The sequence below is a fragment of the Natator depressus genome, chromosome 5 (assembly GCF_965152275.1).
Source record: "Natator depressus isolate rNatDep1 chromosome 5, rNatDep2.hap1, whole genome shotgun sequence".
Taxonomy (NCBI): Eukaryota; Metazoa; Chordata; order Testudines; family Cheloniidae; genus Natator; species Natator depressus.
In genome coordinates this window covers 56805939-56827108 of record NC_134238.1, presented here as the reverse complement: position 1 = coordinate 56827108, position 21170 = coordinate 56805939, and the positions used below count along the sequence as shown (strand labels likewise).

At 38.5% G+C, this 21170-nt stretch overlaps 1 protein-coding gene across 1 annotated transcript in view; it reads right to left on the bottom strand.

The window, feature by feature from the left end:
• Positions 1-5609: 5609 nt before the first annotated feature.
• Positions 5610-21170, bottom strand: part of POLR3G (RNA polymerase III subunit G) — a 38690-nt gene continuing 23129 nt past the window's right edge. The window contains exons 3-9 of the mRNA XM_074952843.1: positions 21008-21136; positions 19941-20070; positions 15356-15418; positions 12880-12930; positions 8605-8675; positions 6581-6715; positions 5610-5793 (exon numbers count right to left, since the gene is read on the bottom strand). Coding sequence (XP_074808944.1) covers positions 5707-5793; positions 6581-6715; positions 8605-8675; positions 12880-12930; positions 15356-15418; positions 19941-20070; positions 21008-21127 — 657 coding nt within the window. The 5' untranslated portion in view covers positions 21128-21136 and the 3' untranslated portion in view covers positions 5610-5706. The remainder of the gene's footprint in view (positions 5794-6580; positions 6716-8604; positions 8676-12879; positions 12931-15355; positions 15419-19940; positions 20071-21007; positions 21137-21170) is intronic.

Sequence of the window (21170 nt, the reverse complement as noted above, 5' to 3'; positions counted from 1 at the left end):
ATTTTCACAGGCTGGCAAAACTACCTTTCCAATGGTATACTATACTACGTTCGCCTGCCACTGTCCTAGGAATTTGCAGCTGAAATCCCATTTTACTTTGTAAAATTGTTCTCCAGAGTCAGAAGTTTTCTTAAACCCAAGTAAACAATGTTTTGTTCACTCTGCTAACATTGGGGAATATCAACCATATTCTATATAGTTAAAGGGACAGTGCCAATTTGGAATGCTATCTTAAAAGTAGTTCCATGTTTCATTCAGACCCTGAACAGTATAGTTCAACTCTATCATCTTCATCTTTCCCTATAAGAGGTAGACTTTCACAGGCATGCTGCTCAGTTCAATTCTTGTATCAGACCCTGTTCAATAGAGTGAACAATATAACTTTACCAAGCTTTATTCTTAAAGGGCTGTGCTAAGGTATGGTCATGCCTGCAGTGGTTAGCTGCATGGTTATCCATATTCACTACCAGCCATGGTAGCTACTATAGCCATAACAGCCACATTTCTCTATGGTGGGGTAATGCAACATCTCCCCCACCAGTTGTGCAGGGATGGAATGGAAGGAGGTCTCTCTAAAGGGAAAGCCATAAATAGCTCCAGAATCACCTGAGTACATGTGGTACAATATACAGATGGCAAGCTACCACTAAGTTATCGGTGCCTTGTCACTGAAAGGCAGCCTTGGGTTCAAGGCTTGACTACAGACAAAAAATGGCAATGAGGGTATCCTCAAACTTAAATTGGCTAACACAACACCCTTCATCAACACAACCATATTGTTTTCAGTAAACTACATAAGCAAATTCTCCAAGTCACTGAGATCTGGGCAGTGTGTGTGTATGGGAGATATTTGTCTGTAACGTTACACCTCGTCTTTCTCCACATTCTGAAGACATACTTATAAATGCAGTTTAAGTTCTATTTCCTGTGTGTCTTCATGTTGATTGACACTAGAATGATTCCTGGCTTCTGGCAGAGTCTGGAATTGTTAGGAAATAGCTTCAGTCTTCATGGTGATGTGAGAGAGACAATGGTGTTGAAGAGTACCTCAGCAACCTCTTCTGATGACCCCATTCCTGTACATTCAGGCCCTCAAATACTCTTCTCCTATTCTGCTCCTGGTACAGTAAACTCCAAGAACAAGACAATTTACCCTGAGCTGGGTTCAGCTAAAGTCTACAGGCTTGATCTGGTAATTAGTGGATTAGGTTCTATAGCCTATGGAGGAGATCAGACTAAATCATAATGGTCCCTTCTGGTCTTAATTGTCCATGGAGATGGGGGAACCTATCTGGATAAATATGAATTGATGTCCCAAACATCAAAAAAGACAGCTGAAGAAACTCAGCTGCTGCCTGTTGAAACCATGCTCTGCTCTTTGTCTTGACTAACCATAATTTTTTTGGTGGAAAGTCATTTCTGAACACGTTAAATCTTACTGCCTCATGTTGGACAATGAAATAAGGTGGTTTGTCTCTGCCTTTATATTTGTATACTCTTTCTTCTGATTGCATTGTATCTCACTATTTCCTTATTCTGTGATCTTTGACTGCATTTGATAAAATCCTGCCTTCCTTTTTCACATTTCACCTAAGGAAGCAGTTGTTGGCACAATGGTTCTATAAGTCTACTTTATAGAATCATAGAACTGGAAGGGATCTTAAGAGATCATCTAGTCCAGTCCCCTGCACTCATGGCAGGACTGAGTATTATCTAGACCAGAGATTGGCAACCTTTGGCATATGGTCCATCAGGGAAATCCGCTGGCGGATCGGGACGGTTTGTTTACCTGCAGCGTCTGCAGGTTCGGCCGGTCGCAGCTCCCACTGGTCGTGGTTTGCCGTTCCAGGCCAATGGGGGCTGCAGGAAGCAGAGACCAGCACATCCCTCGGCCCATGCTAATTCCCGCAGCCCCCACTGGCCTGGAACGGCAAACCACGACCAGTGGGAGCTGCGATCAGCCAAACCTGCAGACTCTGCAGGTAAACAAACCGTCCTGGCCTGCCAGCACATTTCCCTGGCAGGTCGTGTGCCAAAGGTTGCTGATCTAGACCATCCCTGACAGGTGTTTGTCTCACCTGCTCTTAAAAAAAACTCCAATGGTGGAGATTCCACAACCTCCCTGGGCAATTTATTCCAGTACTTACCCGCCCTGACAGGAAATTTTTCCTAATGTCCAACCTTAACCACCTTTGCTGCAATTTAAGACCATTGCTTGTTGTCCTATCCTCAAAGGTTAAGGAGAACAATTTTTCTCCTTCCTCTTTGTAACAACCTTTTATATATTTGAAAACTGTTACATCCCCTCTCAGTCTTCTCTTCTCCAGACTAAACAAACCCAATTTTTTCAGTCTTCCCTCATAGGTCATTTTTGTTCCTCTTCTCTGGACTTTATCCAGGTTGTCCACAACTTTTCTGCAATGTGGCACCCAGAACTGGACACACTACTCCAGTTGAGGCCTAATCAGCAGAGTAGAGCAGAAGAATTACTTCTTGTGTCCTGCTTACAGCACTCCTGTTAATACATTCCAGAATGATGTTTGCGTTTTTTACAAGTGTTACACTGTTCACTCTCATTCAGGTTGTGATCCACTATGACCCTGAGATCCCTTTGTGTAGAACTCCTTCCCAGGCAGTCATTTCCCATTTTGTATGTGTGTAACTGATTGTTCCTTGGTAATAGAAGCATTTTGCATTTGTCTTTATTGAATTTCATCCTCTTTACTTCAGACCATTTCTCAAGATCATTTTGAATTTTAATCCTATTCTTGCACTTGCAAACCCTCCCAGCTTGGAATCATTCGCAAACTAAGTGTACTCTCTATGCCGTTACCTAAATCACTGATGAAGATATTGAACAGAACCAATCCCAGAAATGATCCCTGTGGGACCCCAATCAATATGCCCTTCCAGCTTGACTGTGAACCACTGATGATTATTCTCTAGGAAGTTTTCCAACTAGTTATGCACCACCTTATAGTAGCTCCATGTATGTTGTATTTCTCTAGTTTATTAGGATCAGCTGCAGCTACCCGTTGCTCTGCCTGATGCAAGCAGAACCTCTGGAGTGTTCAAAAAATGGTGACTTTATTATGTCATCTGCTCAGCTTCTCTCTTCCTGAGTTGGAGCAGGAGCCCACATGCAAGGATGGGCAGAGAAATAACTGGACATGCCATGGCCATGTAGAGTCAGCCTATTTGCATAAATGCAGTTTGGGTGCAGACCATACTATAAAAAAAATTTAAAACCCACAAACTTTAGTCCTAAACTCTTCATTATTAGTTATAAAAAAATTAACTTCAACACAAAGTCCTAATTAGTGACCAGAGTAAATTTCTGTTGCAATATAGCATAGTATTTAATAATACAGAAATAAGTTGTTTTACATTGTTTTGCTGTATATTCCTACATAGCAATTGAACATTTAAAAATAATCAAGTTAAAATATACATTTAAAGTGTGCCCTGTATTGCATTTAGTTTTCTCATCCTTTGGAATTGCTTCACATTTTGTTTATCAGAGCATTTTAATTAACACAGGGAAAAAAAATACAGCCAGGCCCCAAGTTATACAATCATTAGTATATGTAAATAGTTTTTTGTTGATTTTATCTCTCTATTGTTTCAGAGTTAGCACTGAGGTAAAGTATTGTTTGGCAAATGTGTTCCCCAACCATCAAGAAACAAACTTTAAAAGCTTACAAGATTTAAAAAAAAAAAAAAAAAAAAAACCCAAATAACCAGTTTCTCACTAGATGAGAACACATTTTTTAGTTCTCAACAGCTAAAGAGCGAAAAGAAAGAGGACCAATCTGATCAACTAACACAGGTTCCAATTTGTGCAGAGGAACAACAAAAGCATAGGTTAGAGCCTTTTAGTGACATTTCTGAGCTTAATAATTCTAGAGGAAAAAGTTTATTTTCAATTTTTCATTCATTTTTATTAAATTTTAAATTAAATTTAAAAATCTGAAGCCCCCCACAATCCTCAAGTCAGCTAAAATGGTTTCTATTGATTTTGCTTTAAATTTATCCTCAGCATCTCCGTCTTTGAGAGTAGTTATGGGTCCAGCTGGGAATACTTCAGAGAAAAACAGCAGCATAAAGGAAACAAAAAACAGTAAGAAGAATAAGCTTTAAGTTTCCTTGAAGATTGGCAGAAAGGAAATTTCAGGCGTATTCTATAAAACCACATGCTTCTCCTTTTATGAAGACAGCTCCTGTGGCTACTTCAAAAAGACATCAAAGGCCATAACTGAAACAGTGACAGTTTCAGATGATGCTGAGATTTTAGGATCCAGTGCTTTCTATTCATTTTGAGTGAATTTAAGCAAAACAAACAGTTTTTTAAAAAATAAGACCGATTATAAATTGCTTAGAAACACAAAAATATTAGAGATACATTTGAATATGTTGTACCTACCAACTATTGTTACAAATAACTCCTAGGATTACTGTAATAGAAAGATTAGAGTCACAACATATTCAGCCACAAATATAGAATATTTATAGCATTTATGGTATTGTTTTCACCACCCTCACAGTTTACCATAGCATATTACTCTTTTAGTATATGTACCTTTATTTTACAGTCTGATTTTTTGGCTGTGCTGGGAAGTAAATTAAATAAAAACAATATTTCACATTTATATAGCTAGTATTTTTTTATAAACATCAACTCTCACAACAGTACTATGAGGTAGGAAGTAGTATTTTCCCCATTTAACAGCTGGAGAAACTGATGCAGAGATGTTAAGGGACTTGTCCAAGGCCACAGAGAAGAGCCAAACCTAGAAATCAGGATTTCCTGGTTTCCCACTCCCTTGCTCAAACCTCAGCCACAAACCCTCTCTAAATGAAACTACTAATTAGCCCCAGACCTCACTTCCAGTAAACAGTAATTCATAAAACACAATCTAATCTCATTTATTAAGTCTCCTTACACCCAACAAGCACTGGTTTGAAAGATGCTCCCTATTCGTCAAAGTGCTGAATTAGGAAAGTCTGTTGATTAGAATGCAAGAGCCTTTCAAAATTATCTCCTTACTTTTTAGTCCACAGTACCAAAGTACTTTTAGGCTACTTTGCTCAAGAAAGTGCTGTGTTCAGTTAGATTTCAATCCCCTGATTACAGAAATTATATAAATTCCTTTAAAAAGTCAGCAGCTAAGTAAGAACAGCTTGTGTTCAGAAAGGACCAAATCCTGGTTCGCTTAAGTCAATACAAGTTTTGCTACTGACTTCAGTATCCTCTGAAATATGACTTCACATCCAGAACAGGATTTGATCCCTCCAATGCATAGAGAAGTGCAAATGCTTAGGCACAATTCAGTCAAAATGTATATTCTTTTCCAGTGCAGCAGAAGCAATACAAAGGCATATATGTTCTTCCCAAATGCTTTGAAGACAGATATTTATCACTGCAAGGTTCTCTAGAACTCCCAGATACAGATAATATCTTGCAGTGATAAATATCTGTCTTCAAAGCATTTGGGAAGAACAGTAATATGGCAGCTAGTTCTCCCATTTTTCAACTCAGTTAAATAAATCAGAAAAAAATGCCCTTTCATCTGAGGGTGAACTCAGCGCTCCAACTTCAAGTAGCTGCATCAAGAGTTGCGGGTGCTCAGCCCACCTACAACTGGGTCCAAATGGTTTAGTGGATGTATTAGAAGGCCAGGGTAGGACACAATCTAATATAAATAACTAATAGGTTGCTTCATCCATATTGTCATCACTGCCAGCACCAAAGTCATCGCCATCTTCAAAATATGAAGCAATATAGTCGTTTTCCTAAATGAAAATACATTATAGATCAAAATACTTTAAGTTACTGATGTAGATGAAACAATTAAATGCACCGTTATTAAACGAGGCACATTGCCTCATAATGCTAATCAGGAGAATACAGTATGATTTTGAAAGAAGAATATACAGGGATACATCCTCCTTTCCTAGTTTGATGAGAGGAAAAGACCTACATTTTGGGATGTTTAAAGTTTGATTGTCTATACATGGACACACTCATGGTGCCTCGAACACTTTCTTTGCTGGAGGAGCTACAGTTACCTAAGGCCATGAGCCATTTGGATCACACTCCAATGCAGCCTGGGATATAATCTGGATCGTTTTTTTTTTAAATCTTCTGTTGTTTTCAGATGCCAACAGCCACCATAACATTGGGGAACTAAGACAAATAGTTTGAAAGCATGTTATGAAAAACTGTCTTAGATCTTTGTAAAAGTATCACTATAAACTTGCTGCACTTTATCAGTGATACAAATAAATAATGACATCCACTCTTAGTGCCAGGACTCACTTCTAACTGCTGAAACAAGATTTTGCAAGATTTTGGTGATACTAACATATCTAACAGAATCTCTTAAAATCAATCACAGCACTAAGCAGCATAATTTGCAGCTAGTCCACGTAATAGTGCCTTTCTCATACCAACTTTTCCTCTAATGCAGAACAGCGAACAACTTTGTTGGTACACGTGGTTTCAGTCATCATTCCTGTCACCATATTTACCTCTAACAAATAGGGTCTGTTTTGTTAGAGCTAGAAAAGGAACCAGTACCTCTTCATGTTCCTCTTCATCATATTCTTCTTGTTCATTTGCTGCTGCTTCTTCTTCTTCTTCTTCACCCTCTTTGTCTTTTTCTTTCTCCTTTTCCTCATCAGATTTTTCTTCGTCACCTTTCTTTTCCAACTCCTGTCACAAGTTAGAACATGTTAAGGAGTCTATCAACAACATATCCTCCACGCTATCAAAATGCAGAGTTTAGTTTTGTTGTATTGCAACTAATAATAATAATAATGCAACTAACCAAACAATGGTGTAAAAATAACAGGCAATTATGTTGCTTACCAAAATGCCAGGATTTTCCTAGGACTTATTAGATCAAATACTAGCCATTATGTTTTTAGCACATTTGGTGTAGTACTCCAGTGCTGAATTCCCTTCCCCGTTATCTTAGGATAAAGTGGTAATTATTTGTGCAGGCACACATGGTGCTTTATAAGACAAAGAACACCACATAACATCTGCTCCAATGTGCGTACGTACTAAATCAGACAAAGACACACAGGGCAACTCTGCCTCTCAACCTCTTAATACCACTGTGTGCAACACATACGTCTACAATTATGATCAAAATTTCCTCCCAATTTGCCTAGCCATTGCCTCCAAATGTCCCCTCCTCACGCCCTCTCTTCTCAACTCACTACATGGGTTTATTTGCAACACTGGTAGGTTGAGAGGGCACTGATAGATCTCTCCTTCCCTTTGGGGGAGGCACTTGAACGAAATTCTCTTGTTGTCTCTTCAAGACAACCCTTTTATTCAGTTAAGCCACTTCCCCTCCCAGTGAGAATGAACAGCTAGACTTCTTGTTCAAAGGGCCAAAAAGCAGCAGTGTACAGAGGGGAATCATCACAGAGTTTGGTGAGTGAGAGACAGTCCTTGTCCCATGTCTTCAGACACCATGCAGTCATGTGTCAGCAAGGCAAGGCAAAACAAGACCAGACCTGACCAGAGAAATGGCTAAAATGTGAGATGTCCCACCCAACGTAGGATGATTGAGATGTAACAGCTATTGAATTCTCTTTCTGCAGCTTTATTCCTGGGGAAATTCTGTGTCACTGCACATGCACACAATTCATGTCCCTCGCAGATTTCTTTGCTTCCCTGCAGAAAAATGACTTCTGATGGGGAAGCAAAGGGAAGCCACACCTCTCCAGAGCAGTGCAGGCAGGTCAGTTCAGGCACCTGGAGCAGCCACTAGAGACGTAAATCACCTCTGGGAGCAGGGCGGGATCTGGCCAGTCATGCGTGTGAGAGTGGCACACTGTCCCTCTTGCTTGCTATTGTGGCATGCTCAGTGTGGAGGGGCAGGGCTTTGGGGTGTTTCTGAGGAGGGGCAGGGCTTTGGGGTGTTTCTGAGGAGGTAGACATGGGGCAGACTCTCTCTACTCAGGCAGAGCAGAATGTAGCAGCCTGCGTGCTTAGTGAGTTGTTGCCATTGTCCTGTGAATTCCCCCAGGAGTATAAAAGAAGTGTAAAAGTTGTAAGGCTCCTTTACATTGCCAGACTGGTGTAAAGGACAATATGGCTTATAAATGCTTATGGTGCTTTAGTGATTAGAACTGGTCTAAATGGACTGAAAAAATTTCCTATTAAAATGTGCTCCATGAACTGTTTATTACTGACCTTTCTGGAGGTTGATTCCCCAGCTTCACTTGCTCTTTAGTTGCCTATGATGTAACACTGAGCATATGACTGCATATATTTGTTGACTAATAACTAGAAATAAAGGATCAAACCTAGCTACATTACTATTAGGCAAGGGGGGTTGGGGATTTTCTTCAATGCTCCCCACTCCAAATCTCCATCCATGGTATTGTAGTTTAAATAAATTGCCTAAATAATTGAAACCAGAGTGTTTATCTTGCATTATTTTGACAAATAAAACATGCAGAATTTTAAAATACTGTGCACAGCATTTTTTATTTTGTGGTGCAGAATTCCCCCGGGAGTAAGCATGTATTGCACAACAGAGGCTATACAGAGAAACTGCATCTTTTGCATCAAGTAGGTCTTACCTCAATTTTTTTCAACACATCCACATGACTTGTGGGTGTGGCAACTTTTGCCTTTTTCGTTTTTTCACCTGCTGAAGTAAAATAATAAGTTACTTAATTTACCTTCTTAATTCCTACATGGAAAATACACATTACTCGCTGTTAAGAGATTACAGCACTGTTAACATCTGTCATGGCAAATTAATGTAATGTCTGTGCTATATCCTTGCTTTACAGTTGCAAATCCTTTACCCTGCACTGAATTGCAATAGCCCAATTTATGTAAATGCTGCACTTTTCCCTAATTAGGGCAGATCTGAAACTCAACTTTGAATAGGCATTTGTCCAAATTGTGATATTAAGCTTCAGTCAAATAATTTTCAAACATATATTCAAAGCTGGTTAAGAACGTACAGAAGAAAATATGTATTATTGTCATTTTCCATCATCTTAAATATATTAGAAATCTCCTGAATATCATTTTAATTCTTGTTCAGCATATGTAGCTTCAAGATCATAGTAGGTCTTTGTAGTAGGCTGGCAGTCCTCACTTTCAAACATCCTGCCATCTTAACAGCTGTTGATCCAGCTGAGAAAGGGCTAAGTTGCTTCTGCTGACTCCAGGTTGCTTATTACATGGATGTAAGTGAAGTAGATCTGTCTCTTCAGGGAAAAATAACCTAGGGTGTTGGCTAAGCAATCTTGACATCCTGTAGAATCCTGTAGAAAAGGCTTGAGATGACCTTTACTTTATTTCATTCTTTGTTAATAAAACCAAACCTCACAAAGGAGTGAGCTTTTAATTTTACGTAGGTACATGGACTTTGTTTAAAACCAAGCTATTTAAGGGTCTTGCCTACAGTATAACTGTAAAATAATGACTCCCAAGAGGCAGCTCCATTTTTGGAATGACAAAGTAGACACCGAGCACTTTAGGCCCTAATTTTCAAAAATGTCAAGTCCCATCTGACTATCAAAAAGTAATAAATTGTCAATGGAAAAGCCAAGAATAGAACTCAGATCTTTAGATCCCAAGTCCTCTACTTTACCCACTAGACAAGGATTTCTCAAATGGGGATATAGCATTAATTCCTCTTTATGTGATAACCTATAAACTGCAAAATTATAGAGATGGCAGTCATAATGCCATAGTAGAAAAGGAGCTGAGATTTGCACTTGTAGTTGGGATTCAACTTCTTTGCCTTGTAAGAAGAATGCAACATAACCTCCCTAGAATTACAAGACTTACTCTTCACTTATTGAACAATGAGGATAGGAACTTATAGAAAGTGTTGGAAGCTGTGTGGTTTTTCAGGTACACTAGAACACAACCTGATCGTGTTTTATCTGGACTAGCTTTTGAGAAAAGACTAAAGACTGACAGAAAGATATAGATTCTACTATGCAGGAAGCATTTGTCGTTGACAGTGTTGATGTTCACTTGAATATTTTATCTAGATAGGGGTGCTGTGGCAACAAGGAAATATTTTTAGCATACCTCTAATAATCCAACACAGTACATCTTTGATGCAAGTGGAGCTACTATGTAATAATTTATTAACTGTATGTTGACCTGATTGTGAGGATGCTTGTTTCTGAATATACTGGTTTAGTTTTATAGAGAGCTATAAGGAAAGCAAACAGGAAGGAAACAGAATGGCTTAAGATAAGCCACTTCTCCAAAAACATTTGAGGGTTGTTAAAAAACAATGCCACTAAGGAAAAGGCCTGGGAACTGGAAGATATATAGCAGTTTAAAAAGAAACTCTCAGGAGAGGGTTGGGGTTTTTTTTTGTTTTTTTGGAGGTGGGTGGGGGAGAAGAGTTGTTCAGGAGAACCAGGTCGACATACTGACACTTGCTGAGGGGGGGTGGGGGGGGGTGGTCTGAAGCAGTTAGGCCTTCCTAGGTCACCGTCACAGGACGGCAGGGTTTTAGGCATGTAAAACTATTATCTTACAATCCTTTTTCTCTAAACGCTTTGTTCTTTCTGTTAAAATAAATAATATGTTGGTTCTAAGGCGACTGGTCACTACATACACCTGGTCAGTTTCTCGAAGGGCAGAACCAAAGATGCCAAACACAGTTGCACCTGCTGGGTACGCATGGTTGAAATACATCATGATGTAGCGAAGGGCATGGTCTCAGAGAGGCAGAACTGCAGAATTCCACCCCTGGGAGGTAAAGGCATGAATCCTAAAACGTGACGGGGTGCACTCAGAGACCAGAAAATGGACAGAGGTGCAACTAGCCCTTTAACCATGGCAATGTCATTATCCAGAAGTAAAAGTCACTCTCAGCAACATATATAGTTAGAATGGGCAAAGCAAGTTGGGTTGGATTCCAAGATAGAAAAATTGACTTGCGCTAAGAGGGGAAAACCCAAAACTCACCCTCTTCTAAAAACACACACATTTGACTTGATTATAATGTGTTATCTAGATCAGTGAGTCTCAAACAGGTGTCCTTACTCCAGCAGATCCGTGAGTCATGTCCGGAGGGCCTCCACCCTCGCTGATCAACTCCCCCCCCTCCCTCCTAGTGCCTCTTGCACATCACAGAACAGCTGTTCAGCGGCGTACAGGAGGGGCTGGGAGGGGGAGCGGGGACAGGGTGCGCTCGGGGAAGGAAAGAGGCGGGGTAGAGGAGGGGCAGGAAGAGGTGGGGCCTTGGGAAAGCAGTGGAATGGGGGAAGGGCCTGGGGCAGAGCAGGGGCTGAGCACCCCTATGGAAAATTAGAAGCTGGCTTGTGGGTCCACAAAACTTTTAAAATCAAAATGGGGGTCCTGCTGAAGTCTGAGAACCACTGATCTAGATTATTGTTCTCAGAGTACGCCAGAATGATATAATGGCCACCTTTCTACAAACCTCTGCAGACTATGTTTTCTGAAAGGCTTATATATATATACATTTTGTAAAGGAATCTGTATCTTTCTTATGCTCACAGAAGTTAAACTGTTCAGTTGATTTTTGTTGTTGATATTAAAGAGAAAAATGGTCACTTTTGGTGTGAGATCAAATTAATAAAAATGTATCTTAAAGGCAGTGACTTTGAGCCTATGTTTATGGTCATCATTTAATGTCACTCGAGCAAAGGGACAAATCAGCAGCTGATTTTCTTAGGATCTGGGAGAGCCAATTACTGGCTCAAAGTCTGTGTAAATACAGCACTAATTACACTTTTGAACAACAGCTATATACTGGTTATTCTTCTTTGGCGATCTTGACAAAAAGAATTTAATTTCCAGGAGAATGCTTGCACTCTACTTTTAGTACCATGCTTCTCAGTGAGGCTCTTAAAAGGAACAAAGCTTCCAGATGAGCCAGTCTCCATGACTACTGCACATTCACTTTTCTGTGTTCTATTTTATCCTTGAACTGAAAGATGACTCACTAAACACTTGGACAAGGGGTAATGAAAGTAAATAATTATACATAACAGACATCTAGGTATCAGTCAAAGGGTTGCTTCACATCAACAAAACAATAGTTCTCCAGAGAAAATCGGAATAATGGTCATGCATGCTGGGGAACACTGAAAAATAAATTAATTTTCACTACAAAAGGTCATAAAATGTAACTCCTTTCTCTTTCAGAGCAACCAATACCAGCTCTAACTGCTGTTGAAGGATCTGGTTCACAATTCTATCAAAGAGAGCTGAAAATAAACAGAAAAGGAAAAATAGGGAAAAACAGAAGTTACATTAATTCACATACAAAAACTAAAACAAACAGAAGAGCCAACCAAATCACAAGCAGGAACACAAATCATGGAGTATGGAAAAACAGCGGTTAAAGATGTTTGCAAACTTCTGAAAGCAACAGCAAAAGAATACAAGTATTTTTTAAATAACTCAGTGCTACCCCATCAGCATTCAAAGACATATTGGTATGCAAAGCAGGAAATGCAGATACACCAGCTCCAATAACAGGTTTCAGAGTAACAGCCGTGTTAGTCTGTATTCGCAAAAAGAAAAGGAGTACTTGTGGCACCTTAGACTAACCAATTTATTTGAGCATAAGCTTTCGTGAACTACAGCTCACTTCATCGGATGCAACAATAAGCTCCAATAAGTTCACTATTATTTTCTTTAAAATATCAAAATTTAGTTTTTGGTAGTTCTGAAAACATCCTACAAAACAATAAACAGAACAGTCAAATAATGTTTAAAAAAAAATCCTAGTCAAAATGTTTCAAAAATTATTACCACTGTTTTATTTTCAACCAGCTCTAACAATTGTCTCCCTCACATATAATTGCTAGGCACTGAATGCTCCTTAAAACTACATCAGCTACCTTTTTTGGTCTTTTTCCTTGGCTTCATCTCTCTTGGGAGCCTTCTCCAATCTGCATAAGAAATAATTTTAATATATAGGAACTATTATTTATTTGTATTACATTAGTGCCCAAAGGACCCAAGGAGGGTTGGGGTCCTATTGTTCTTGGTGCAGTACAAATACAGATCCTGATACTGAAAACAGGCTCAAATTTTTGGTATCCAACTAGTCCCACTAAAGTAAACACAGTACCTGAAGTGTACTTGAAGTTTAGCCCTAGTATAAAGATTTACAGAATCAGGCCCATAGAACAAAAAAGAGTTTCTTCCCCGAAGAAGCAACCGAAGTTCAGACATAAGTGAACCTAATAACCTTTAATTTACATGTAATAATTAGCAGTAGTGAAGCTATATAGATAAAGCCGAGGTGGCCTTTCCATTCCAAACCCCAAATCTTCAGATCACTGACACCACAAATTTTCATTGATTAAATTTCTCATGTTAATCCTCAGCTCAAGCTTGAATTTTTTGGGGAAAATGTGATGCAAGTCTGAGACACTAACTTGCAAGCAAAGGTGGAAAAAATCAGATTTATTTTTTCAGGCAGCTCAAATACAGGTTTGTCAAGTTTGCAGTGGTAAAACATGTGTCTGCACCTCCACAAGGAATACACGATTTAGAAAGGTTGCAAATGCCATTTGACTGGCATTGTTTTAAAATGGAGAAACTGGGTGTGACGCATGACCATTCTTTGCAGTTCACCCTAATTGAGTGACCTCAGTTGGCTCTCCTGGGACTCTGGTCACAGTGGCGTAGTCTGTCTTGGATACACATTACCACAGGTTAATTGGGTTTCTGGATCAGAACCACACGCTTGTCAAAAATTAATTTTGATATTGGAGAGTTTAAGGATTAAAAATCAGTTACAAAGAGTGAGCCAGGATCATATGAAGATCTTGACAGAAAAACCCTTGAAGAATTGTGCTTACAGAGGGGGCTGGGAGCTGGGCTGGGAGCTGTGCTGATTCAGGATGGGGAAGTGGGTAAAAGGCATCCCATTGCATATCTAAGCGAAAAATTGACACCCACTGAACAACACTATGCTATGCTGTGCAACTGTGTGAGCAGTAAAGCAACTCAAACCCTATTTGTATAACAAGATGTTTACCATGTTCAGTGATCATGCTCCCTTGGTGTGGTTACACAAAGCAAAAGAAACCAATTCTAGGTTACTCCGTTGGAGTTTGGCCTTGCAAGAGTTTGATATGGACATAATTCATATAAAAGGAAACAGAATCTTGTGGCTGATGCCTTATCAAGGTTGGGAGATCCTTGAGGTTTATCCAGGAGCTCTAATTAGCTCTCTTTGACATCAATCTCGCGTTGGGGCATGACCAGAAAGCGTTAAGAATCCTACAAGATAAATGACTCAAATTCAACCTTTAAAAACATATAGGTGGATAATGTTTGTGTTTTTACATATACATTGGTAGAGATCAACAATATAATCAGAGTCCCTGTCTATGCTGTATTCTGTTAATTCAGAGATCAAAAGAACATCTTAACATTTAAATGAACTGTAAACATAGGATATCACTGTATTCATCTCTCTTTGAAACATATAGCAAATCATCTGTGAATGGTGGAAAAACAGGCAATTGCTTTACGTTAATCTGTGTGAATAATTACTGGTAATGCTTAGGAAATGGGTCCACTTCAAAGTCCACGAGTGTCTATTGTTTGCCAAAGAACTACAAGCTGTCACAAGAAGGCCTGAAACTGTATAAAGATCTTTGGGTCCCAATCCTTTTTATCTCAGATCTGCCTGAGGCTTCATGCAGGGGAAGCCTGAGCCATAAGAACTGAGATCCCAGTCCTGACTGGACCACCCTGAATATAAACATTAGACTATAACCTATGAACTATTTCTGAAAGAACTCTTTGCATCTACAAAGCTCACCATCTCTGCTATGAATCTGAATCTTAAGATTGACTCATGTCTTTATGTATACTGATCTCTTAACCAATCCTCTCTCTTTTCTTTTTAAATAAATTGTAGGTTAGTTAATAAGAATTGGCTGTAAGCGTGTATTTGGGTAAGATCTGGAATATTCATTAACCTGGGAGGTAATGTGTCCGATCCTTTGGGATTGGTAGAACTTTTTTATATGATGAATAAGATTTTCAGTAATCCTTGTCAATTTGACTGGCGTGTCTGGGTGGAGGCCTAAGGCTGGATTACTTCAAGGGAACTGTGTTGTTGGCTTCTGGGTAACCAGTGAGGTATTATAGAAGCTGTTTTGTGCTGGCTTGTTAAATCTAAGTAGTGGAATATCCATCAGCTTTGGGGATTGCCTGCCCCATTCTTTGCAGTTCACCCTAATTGAGTGACCTCAGTTGACTCCCCTTGGACTCTGGTCACACTGGGCATTTAAGAAAACTGGCAGATTACTCAAGATCCATGCAGAAGTTCACTGTTGTAATTTACATTATTACCTGGGGTCCATTCCATGGATTCTTTTTTCATCTGCAGGTACTTTTTACTATATTTTTCAATTCCTAGAGAACAAGAAAAACCTGCAGTTATTGAATTCTATTTCATTTACATGCTATTAACCAAGGCAATCCAAACACTGTATTATATGCTTCCCTTGACCCAAATATACATACATACATACACACACACACACACACCCTTCCTTTTATACAGATGCGCTTTCCATTGTGCTGATGATGAACATGTTTAACTGTATTACTGTGAGCAGTTCCCTTGAAATCAGTGGGACTACTAACATACATAAAGACTTGTCTACACTTAAACAGCTACAGCAGCACAACTGCACCATGGTAGCGCATCCGTGAAGACACTACCTACACCGATGGGAAGGTTCTCCCATTGGCGTAGGTAATCCACCTTCCCGAGAGACAGTAGCTAAGTCGACGAGAGAATTCTCCCGTCAACCTAGCGCAGTCTACACTGGGGGTTAGGTCAGTTTAACAGCATCACTCAAGTGTGGGGATTTTTCACTGAATACTTACCTACTTTCCTTGTATAGACCAGGCCCCAGAGTAGATGAGGATTTAGTCAGTTAGACCTTGCCTACATGGGAAAGTTTTACCATTCATACTGATCTAGTATACAGGTTGGCAAAAGCCCTACTGTCGACACAGTTATATGAGCAAAAAAAGTCCTTTTGCCAGTATAGCTTATTTTATTTAGGGAACGAGTATAAGCTATATCTACATTATGCCTCCATTAAGAAGGTTTGCTGGTATATTTATACCATGAACCCTGTCTAGTGTAGACAAAGTCTTATTCTGGTATGTGGCTTTTTTCAGTATGGCTTAATCCCTTTCCCAAGCAACATAAACTTAACTGAAAAAATGCACTCATATTGAAAAAAAAGAGTGTCTACATGAAGAGTTATATCATTTTAAATGCACACCTTAGATTATAATGAAAAACCTTCCCATGTAGACAAGCCATCCCTCAGTAAAAAAAACACTGGGACTGGAACTTAGGCATTCTTGAGTGTTAGTCCTTCTTTATTACTATAAACCATAATGCCTCAAAACAAAAAAAATAAATAAAATTACAAAATTATTAATTTCTACTGCAGTAATGCCTAATGATTCCCAAAAAGGATGAGGGCCCCTGTATACTAGGCACTGTACTAACAAACCACCCCAGAGAGCTCAGAGTCTAAGATTTACACAAGACACAGAGTAAAATAATGAGACAAATTAGGATGATGGGAGGTGGAAAGGTAACAGTACATTCAACTCTAAATCAATTACATATATGACTCCCCATCATTTGGGCTTCCAGTCTGTTACCAGGGCAAATGCAAGCACAAGAGCCAAGAATATAGTGGAACAAAAGCTTATGTTTAAAACGATGGTGCCTCAAGGGGCACCTAAAGTAACTGGTGTTGGGTGTTTTTTGTATGAACTGTCAATGTCAGGAGAGGAAAAACCAGTGGCTTTGATTTCAGTATGAAGCCCATTATGGAAGAACATTATTGCAACTGCTAACATCAGGGTGGATTTGATTTAAAACACTAGTCAGGAAGACTTGATTTAATCATGGTTTTCTACATAAAAGTGCATTCGTGTTGGTTGTTATAACCTTAATACATATTTTTTACAACTCAGAGATAGATGTAGCTTTCGTTTTTAGAAGGTACACACTATACATTTTTAAACAGTGATTTATTTTGAAAACTTTTCAGATTACTTTTACAGCTATATCAGAAAATGAATGATTGTTTGGTTTTTTCATTTACCAAAGGTAACTGAAGCAGATATATGAAGTCATTGGGAGGTGAACTATCTCCAATTTAACAGGTTAATCATTAATATTTGGAGGATTTTCTTGCCATGCTGTATTAGGAGGAGAACATCACCAGACAGACATTTAAATTGTTTTATTTAACTAAAACTACAACGTTAAGTATTCTGGATTTTTTTCTTCAACTGCAAACATATAATATTTTAACAAAACAAGCATATGTCCCTTGCTTCTCACATATATCTCCAGACTTCTTCTCCTTGTCCAGATCTATTCCGCCCCCAACAATCTTCTATTCATTGAACTTTTTGAAACTTTGCACTTTTAGAGAGAGGTAAGGGATTGACTCTGTGTACACAAATTTGCAGAGGGACAACAGAGTTGAGGTCTGTTATTTCTCACCTCTATATATTATTTATTTATTTAAAAACATTTTTGCTGTTAACAAGCATGTTACCTCTGGAGACACAAATCCACAGTTTGAGAACTGCAAAACTAAACATATCTGATGGTATCTTCTAGACTGAGCACTGAGTCCCATTGGGTAGATAGAAAGATTAACCTAAATAATCTACACAGAAGCCTGTGGAACCCATAAGATTGGGTCCCTAATCCATGAACTACTGGAGCTCATTTACAAAACTTTGCTTAAACATTACATGAATATATTGTCTCATACTACAGAATTAGAATTTATAATCCTTATTCCATGATAAGATATCTTTGAGCTATAATGTATCTTTGGATAGGCTTTTTCCTCAAAAAGCATTTTATCAAAAAAGTCCAATTTTATTTTTTTAAATCATTGATTTTTATCCACCCTGGCTAACATATGTAGTAAAATCTGTGTGCAAGAGTAACTGATCTTAATCAACCATAGCTACTTGGCAAATCCAAACCCAGCAGCACAGCTTCTCTCATGCCACTGTAGCATAGACACTTACTACAGTGATGAAAGGGGTTTTTCCATTATTGTAGTAATCCACCCCCGCAAGAGGCAGTAGGTAGGTCAATGGGGTTTGGGTTGGCTTAACTACAGTTTTTCATATCCCTGAGCAACCTAGTTAGGTAGACCTAAGTTTTAGCTGTAGACCAGGCCTTCATAGTTTGTAAAGGCACCTATCTTCAAGCTAATTAAAATGTTTCAAAAGTTATCATTCATTTTCATTCAGGAGAAAGCAGGATGGACAATATTTTTCAGCATGACTGATAGTAACGATAAGTAGCAGGCAACAGAATACACTTGTGTTTAAATAATATCTTCTCAGTTCAGTTGATGGATGTTACCCCAGTTCCCACACATAATTTCCCACCATATCCCAAATAAACAAGAATTAAAATTAAGCTCCTGAATCCAACAGATCAAATCATGTATTCCACAGCCTAAAATGTATATTAACATTATAAAAAATAAAAATCATACTACAAAATATTATCCACGAGTGATATTGCCAAGATGCAATATTCTCTCCCACATCTCTCTTTTGCCACCTTTGCCATTTTAAAGCATTTCATAAGAGCATTTGGTCATTTTAATCCAAGAAAACAAAAAAGGAGTGAAATACTTCTTTCACCAGTTGACTACTTAATGACTGTGTATTTGATAATCAGGGTCAGGTGTGCTGATGGGTCTAACTTCTGGAAGGAGAAACAGAGATTAGATCATCTGCTACTGCAGGATTCTTATAGCTTTGTCTGTAATATCTGGTGCTGGCCACCATCAGACACAGGATACTAAACTAAATGGACCTTCAGTCTGATTGAGTATGGTAATTTCTGTGTTCCTTACAGTCCCCAACCAACATCATTTACCATACTTGGCAGTCAGGCTAAGCTCACAGGAAGATGGTGGAATTGACAAAAAAGGTTGAATAGGGAAAAAATCCACTCTGAATAATGACAGCCTTCTGTGATTGCTAGATTTTTGATACTCCTGCAGTGAAGCTGGGAGGTACTTGGGTCCTTTGTTTTCCTCAATGCAATTTTCAAAGACTTGGAAGCTTTGATTTAAACAACACTTATCAACAAACTAACGAAAAGGTAAAACATATGTATTGGATGTCAAATACAATATGTCAGCCAACACTGAGAAAGACAACAAATATTTTCAAAATTAAATTGCAGTTTTATAAAGGTTTAAAAAAGGGGGAATAGATACTATGGTCTAGGTGAAACACGCATAAGGCTGGCAGTCAGGAATTCCTGATTTCTAATTCCACCTCCACCACTGATTCAAGCATTGGTAAATCTCTTCACCTCTGTCCTTCTCAGCTTTCCCATCAGTAAAACTACTTATCATACCTACCTGTCTTTCAGGGATGTTGTGAAGTTTACAATGGAGCACTGACTAATTTGGGACGTGATAGAGTAACCTTTAACTGATTATTTTTAATTGGTATATAATATTTTCAAATAATCTGGCTACAGTTTAAAGGGTCCTTATTGGAACCTGGGCTTTTTAAAAATATATTTATATAGAGGATTCTGTGCTCCACTGTTAATGATTATAAAGGCATTTTCAGCAAGGAAGAAACTGACTGACTAAACAGAGTTGTCAAATACACAAACAAAACAAATTGAGAAGAACAGACTTCTCTCAAACACACATACTTTTTAGTTACTACTTTTTAGTTACAGCAAATGTAGGCATTACTTGTAATTCTCCTAGGTGCAAAAGTTTCACTATTCAGTGTCAGTACTACAGCTTGAACATATAAAGTGCTAATTATTACATTTTTCATACACAAATACATTTTGCTGTTCTAAAAATTACATTTATGCAGAACAAACCTTGATTTTCATCTTCGTTTCGCATAAAATAAGGCATTTTTTTCATACTTGCTCTAAATTCTTGCTTTAAGGCCAACATATAATCCTCTTCCTCTCCCATTTTCAGAGGCACTGGCTTAAAATCTGTTGGCTGTGTAAATTATTAAGGTGCATTATTATGCTAATATCCAACACATACAGCAACACAAAAAGCTGCAGAAAAAATGTGCTAGTTATAGAGGGGTGCGATTCTGTATTATGCTAGTTTGCAAATGTATTGTATTGTATTTTGACAATATGTTCAGAACTTTATAAAGCATATTTTTCAGTTAAATTGTAAAAAGGATTTATTTCTTTTTAATGTATCCATCCATGAAAATCTCTATTAGGAAAGAAAGAAAGAAAACAAGTATCTGAAACATTTTCTTGACTATTAAAAAACATAAAATTCTAATTCAACTGACTTTAGATCAGTGCTGCAAGGTGAAAATCATCATCCACCCCACTAGCCCTCCAAATGCAGTGCCTCAGGCTGACTTAACCTGCTCTGAACCTCTTGCTGCTATCTTAAGTCAGAGAACAACTTCAGCAATACCTCTTCCCAAAATACAGCTGGATCTGTGCTAAACATGATTAATCTAAACAATGGGTTCTGATTTTTTTTTTAAATCATGCTAGTTACCTCATGGACAGTCTAATACAATTTAACAAATCTGCTGTCAAGAACAAAAAAGTCTCTTCCCGCTGTGGCCTTGTCTACATTAGAGAACATGGGATCTGTAAGCCTCTCACAGTGCAGCTCCATTGATGATAGCACCAGTGAGGTTGTAGTATAAACAAGACTCAGACTGTTTATACTATCATCAGACAACAGTGTAAAACACCTGAATCCTGCCTATATCGTCTCTGCTGTTGAGGTTTCTATCACTGGGAGCACATGGTTACATGGACTAGTTACTTTCAAAACTGACTGATAGTGTTTAGGATTTTTCCACATGTTTAACAGTTCACCTCATTACCTGAATAGGAATATGAAACACAGTACACAGACATGCAACATGCTCTTAAAATTATGCTTCTGTACTTACAGGAAACAGTGGACGGGGCTTGAATGCTACTTCAGGTAGCGTTTCACCTTTGGCAAAGCCAATAGCCTCGATGTTGAAAGTAAATGCAGCACGTCCTCTTCCTTTCCCTGACCCAGCCATTTGCAGTTACTGGAAATATTACACCCTTTGTTAGATTCTAGTT